Source organism: Panthera onca, chromosome B2, assembly GCF_046562875.1.
Source record: "Panthera onca isolate mPanOnc1 chromosome B2, mPanOnc1 haplotype 2, whole genome shotgun sequence".
Lineage (NCBI taxonomy): Eukaryota > Metazoa > Chordata > Mammalia > Carnivora > Felidae > Panthera > Panthera onca.
In genome coordinates, this window is record NC_138343.1 from 122,890,677 (window position 1) to 122,896,676 (window position 6,000).

Sequence of the window (6,000 nt, forward strand, 5' to 3'; positions counted from 1 at the left end):
CCAGGCTGTACATCAGCCCTGGGTGATACCAATGAAGCTGACCCCCAGTACCACACTTTGAGAACCAGTGCTTTGAGGATAGGGACCAGCCCTCTGTGTTTTCACAAGTCTCCCAGGTGATTTAGTGTGCTTTAGCACACTAAAGCTTAAGAACCACTGCCCTAAAGAAAGACTTCCAGAAAACGACAGTTGAATAGAATGCTTTTGGCTTATTTCAGGGTTAGATGTTTGAAAAAACAGCCATATGAAGAATGACTTTGTATTTTTTGTAAAACCACTTTTTCGGCACTGAATGACTTTTGTGATGGAAGCATGTTATATATTTCTCTTATAGCCAGTCAAGTGGTAAGAAAAATTTTATCTCTTCCAACGAACTCGTAAAATGATCATGATATTTGCATATCTTACATTATCGTTCGCTTTTTTTTTTTTTTCTGCCTTTGCTGCCAGGAGATGTAGAGCTCAATTTCATGCCCAATTTTAGCAATTATTCTTAGCTTTGTTTTCTAGCATAATTATCTGCCTATTCTTTCATTTCATGTTTGTTCTTTTAATGAAATGGCTTTTCTGTTACCGTGTTATCTCCTGTGAGAAAGCAAGGGTCGTTACGTTCTATAGAAATAAATAACGGTTACCCTGTCGAGGCAAATAAGCTATATTCCTGTCTGTGGCCATGTTAAAGAATAATTTCAAAACAGTGATCATGACTCTCACACAGATGTATTATGAACATGGGTTAAAGATTTATGCAACTCATGATAGATTTTACAACTAGCTCAGAAGAACCAAAGAACAGACATATATAGACAATCACTGAATGCTGAGATGCACCTACTAATAGGTGCAAAACTGGTCGATATCCACAGGGCAATAAAGTGTAATGGTTGGAATTCACTCTGGGGGGTAGGAAGAAGCATCAGTTGCAGGTCCACAGGACAACATTCACTTGCAACTTTAATGGATGAGAATCATTTGATTACTATCAGTTTTCTATGACTTTCAGAGCTGTAAAATAATCCAGTCAAAGACAGTGAAAGACATAGACCCCTATAGAATCAGGAATCCTGTGGGGCCCTAGGACAATGCCAGCATTTCCCCAAAACAACACCTAGCAATCTTTTTGCTGATGGCCGTCTTTCAGTTTTCCTGACAGCAAGGTAATGGGCAAGGAAGTGAGTCCTCATATCGGAGACTGAAACTGAGAAAGAGGATCTTTAGTAGATGAGAAAGGAGATACCCTATTATCGTCTTCTTCTCATTCTGTATCCCGGGTGTGGCCTTGAAGGAGTCATCATAGCCAAGAGTGCCTTCCTGGAGACGGGAGGGAAAGATGGCTTTTGTCGTGAAAAAGCAGGATAGGAGCTAGGAAAGATTCCGCACTTTGTGTGACCGGCTAAAGAATGAGTCAGTCTCTTCCTGTAAAGCAGATTGTTTATTTTCATGGCATTCGCTCTACTTTTCTATCTTTTGGTCTTTTTGTTAACCCTTATTTTTAGCAAAGTATTTTTTTTAATGTCTTTCAGGCTGGCCTCAGATGGGTAATCAGGGACATTAAGAAAGAGCCTGTGTTTCCTCTCAGTCACAGAATTAAGTGGGAAGCAGAGCCTCCAGAGGCCATTGAGGTGGTGGTGGTCATTAATGAGAGCCCTACCCACCACCGCCAGGAACCACACCGTCATCTTTCCTTACCAGGAAATCTGCTGTGCCTGCCTACCTCAGAGAGTCAGGAGCCTCTTTGTTGGTTTAGTAAAGTGCTTTTCTTCTTACATCATCATTATTATTATTATTATTATTATTATTATTATTATTATTATTATTATTTTAAGTAGACTTCACACCCAGCGTGGAGCCCATTGCTGGGCTTGAACTCACAGCCACCCAGGCATCCCAGTATTGTTTTTCATTGTAAGCTTTTTTAAACTTGTAGCTGGGGGTTAATTAATCATTTAATGGAGAAATATTATTTGCATTAATTTGAATCAACTATTCATTATTCTGTATCATTGCAGTTTGGGGTCTTTTTGATATGCCAATTAACTTATAGATTTGTGAACATTTACTGATTCGTTGGCCTTGACATTTTTTAGTTATTGTAAGTTGAGTAAATAACATATGGAAAGGTCTAGCACTTGAAAAAGTATACATAGATCAGATAGGGGTAAATTAATATAATGATCTTTGTATCCCATGATATAAAAACTTATAATTGCAAGATTAGACAGGTAAGAAATGTCAGTTTGCCTTTTGTGAAGCACTGTTTATAGTGGACAGACTCCATTGATTGAGGTTCTGGTTCCAGCTCTGCTACTCTAGTATGAACATGAGAACACAATAATCTCTATAATCTTAATCTGTAAAATACATTATTTGAGCTAGTATCTATTGAGTCACTATTGTTATACCAAGACATGATCTATGCCCTCAAAGAGCCGAAGACACATAGCAATAAATACATACAGCCGAATAGTGCAGGTGCTATGGAAGACAGAGAAAGTGATGCTTAAATGATTCTTCAGAAGAGAGGTATCATCTCCAGGCAGAACAAGGCAAGGAGGAGACAGAAGGAGAGGGAGAAGAGAGGTTACTCAGGAGGGGATTGGGAAAAGGACAAGAACACAAGGACAAGAGGCCCAGACTTGACTGTAGGCTCTGCAATAAGAAACAAAAGAAGTAGGTAGCAACCAAATGTTGAAGAGTCTGGTATTTAATGCTGAAATTAAAAAGTTTGACTAAAAGGTCTCTACTATTCTCTATAGTTGGGATTCTGATCTAAAATACTGTTATTGAGTGATAAGGAGTTAATATATTCAGATTAATCTGAGGGGTTCTTGGATGCAGTCAGTTGACAGCCAGATGATTAGACTGTCCACTAAGACTTTGAGTTCCCTTGTGAAACTTGTAGCCTTTGTAACCATTAAAGGATGGGAAATTGAGTGAAAATACCTTTAGTCAAAATCTCTCTCATGCCACTTCATCCTTCATGTCACTGTCTACATTTTTTCTTGTATTGTTTTTTTTATTGTGAAAAATTTCAAGTGCCTAAAAAGTAAACAGAATAGGATAATGAACTTCCATTACCCAGCATAACAATGATCAACATTCTTGTTTTATTTATTCCACTACTCATGTCCCATCCCCATTCAGTTATTATTATTGTTGTCATTATTATTCTTACTACTTCTAGGTATCATTCATATACATCAAAATGTACAAGTCTTAGATATATGTTTTGACAGATACACTCTGTAATCTAATCCCAATGCAATAGAGAACATTTACATCTTCCTCCAAAATTCCCTTTTATCTCTTTCCAGTCTCTCCCTATCCCCATATCCACCTCCAACTAAAACAAAACAAAACAAAACAAAACAAAACAAAACAAAACAAAACATGACCCTATTTTTTTTTACCTTAGATTAAGTTCTGCCTGTTTTAGAATATATAAGATATATATATATGATGATATATATTATGTTTTCTTCTTAAAGGTTTATATGTTTAGCTTTTATGTTTAGGTTTATGGCCCACCCACCGGAAATTATTTTTTGTTTATGGTGTGAAGTTGGGGCTGAGGTTCATTTTTTTTTTCCCATATGGATATCCAGTTCTAGCACCATTAGTTGTAAAGACTTTCCTTTCTCTATTGAATTGTTTTGGTACATTGGTTGAAAAGGTATTTTCCAAGTCTGGAGTCTATTCCTGAACTCTCTTCTGTTCCTTGATCTACTTGTATATCCTTATACCTATATTGCACTGTTCTGATTACTATAATTTTATGGTAAGTCTTGAGTCATGTAGTGTAAATAGTACAGTTTTGTTGTTCTTTTTCAAGATTCTTTTGGCTCCTCTGGGTCCTCTACATTTCCACATAAACTTTAAAATTCATCTTGTCCGTTTTCATTAAAAAAAACCTTCTGAGATAATGAATTATTTACAAATTATTGGGGGGGGGGGTAGAATTAAATTGTTAATGATATGGAATCCATGAATATAGTTCCTCATTTATTTAGGCCTTCTTCAATTTCTCCTAGCAGTGTTTTCATTTTTAGCGTGGCTGTTTTGTACGTCTTTTGTTAAATGTGGTATTTTGTTATTTGATACTATTGCAAATGAATTTTTCAATTCTGTCCTGCTAGTATATAGAAATATGGTTGATTTTGTATGTTAATCTTATACTCTGATACATTGTGATACTCACAAGGTTTTTAACACAGTTCCTGAGCACCATGGACTTTCTTCCCTTCATGTTTTTATGATTTTTTAGACCTAAATTTCCTTGTCTCCCGTGTCTGCCCCTAAAGAGGGCCAGTGTGAATGCCACAGCATTTGTGAAGTCTTCTGACACCACCCCACTTGGATTCAGATAGTTCCTCCTCTGAGAGTCTCTATTAGAGGACTTTCCACTTTGGGTCTTGTGTGAACCATTCTGTGAAGGCAAGAGCCATACTTTATCTCCTTTCTATCCCCATAATACCTAGCATGGTGCTTTGGTTCCCAGTTTACGAGTGGGTTTTTTCAACATTTACCTTGGGACACAGAGGGGATTATTTGGTTCGGAGGTGAGGTGGGGCCCAGGTAAGGTCATAGGGGACAGGAAATCCTTACAGGCAACTTCTATCAATTGGAAACAATCCGTGAAGTGTATCTGAAAAAGGGAAAATAGACCTTCCTATTTAAAATAATGGTTCCCAGTGGGTGAATCTACTCCCACTTTAAATGACTTCCGCATTTGCTGCCTATTTGGAACATTTGTAGATTATGTTTCTTTTCTTTCTTTTTTTCATTTTTTTTATTTATTCTCAAGTCAGCTAACATACAGTGTAGTCTTGGCTTCAGGAGTAGATTCCAGTGATTCATCACTTATATACAACACCCAGTGCTCATCCCAACAAGTGCCCTCTTCAGTGCCCATCACCCATTTTCCTCACCCCCATCGACCCTCAGTTTGTCCTCTGTATTTAAGAGTCTCTTATGGTTTGCCTCCCTCTCTGTTTTTATCTTATTTTTCCTACCCTTCCCTTATGATCATCTGTTACGTTTCTCAGATTCCACATATGAGTGAAATCCAATGATGTCTCTGACTTATTTCGCTTAGCATAATACCCTCCAGTTCTATCCACGTTGTTGCAAATGGCAAGATTTCTTACTTCCTTTTTGTTTTCTAGGTGGCTGATTGTGCTTGGGATGAAACGATAAAGATATATGATCCTGTTTGCCTTACTATGCCTGCGTGAGATACACTCCTCCAGTGAGAAACAAAGGAGATTGTCTGAGAACTACTTAACAGGGAATAAATTAACTCTTAATGACATAGATATGCTTTTATATGCTATGCAGATTTCAAATTTTAAAAATTGACCCTGGAATCAGTTTTGAGGCAGCTGATAAAGACTTTGGCTCACCATATAAGCCTGGTACATAAGCCATATTTCTTAAAATCCTAAGAAATAATTGATGTGATGGAATATCTTGTAGTATCCATTAAACTGTAATCTCTGTGTTATAAAGTGGATTAAAATATGGGAGATCTGTAGATTATATTGTTAGTGATATATTTCATTTTTAATTTGCCACTTTTGATGTAAAATATAATCACTGCTGTTGGTAAAAATCAAAATAAACTACATCTCTTGATTACTTATGATTTTATGACATCCTATCAAGGTTGCTTTTTCTAACATAGTATACATATGAATATAGTGCTATATGTAATATAGAGTTTATCTATGGTTCAGTAACAGGGCTCTAATATAGATTTGATTTATTCAGCAATATTTATTGAGTGTCTACTGTGTTCTTGACATAGAGACTGAATGAGACTGTCTCAAGGATGGGTGGCATGCTTTAAGAACATGGAATGCTATGAGTTAAAAGCTTACATGTTTTTTATATTTATTCACATCTTTTTAGGTAGTATAAGCTTTGCTCTGTATTTCTCTTTCCTACTTTTCTACCATCAAATTTTTTAAAAAATTGGTCACTGGGAAAAAAGTGTTAGGT

The 6,000-nt window shown here is 36.5% G+C and overlaps 1 protein-coding gene across 1 annotated transcript in view; it reads left to right on the forward strand.

The window, feature by feature from the left end:
* Nucleotides 1-5,644, forward strand: part of PEX7 (peroxisomal biogenesis factor 7) — a 77,522-nt gene extending 71,878 nt beyond the window's left edge. The window contains exon 10 of the mRNA XM_078447365.2: nucleotides 5,166-5,644. Coding sequence (XP_078303491.1) covers nucleotides 5,166-5,234 — 69 coding nt within the window. The 3' untranslated portion in view covers nucleotides 5,235-5,644. The remainder of the gene's footprint in view (nucleotides 1-5,165) is intronic.
* Nucleotides 5,645-6,000: the final 356 nt, after the last annotated feature.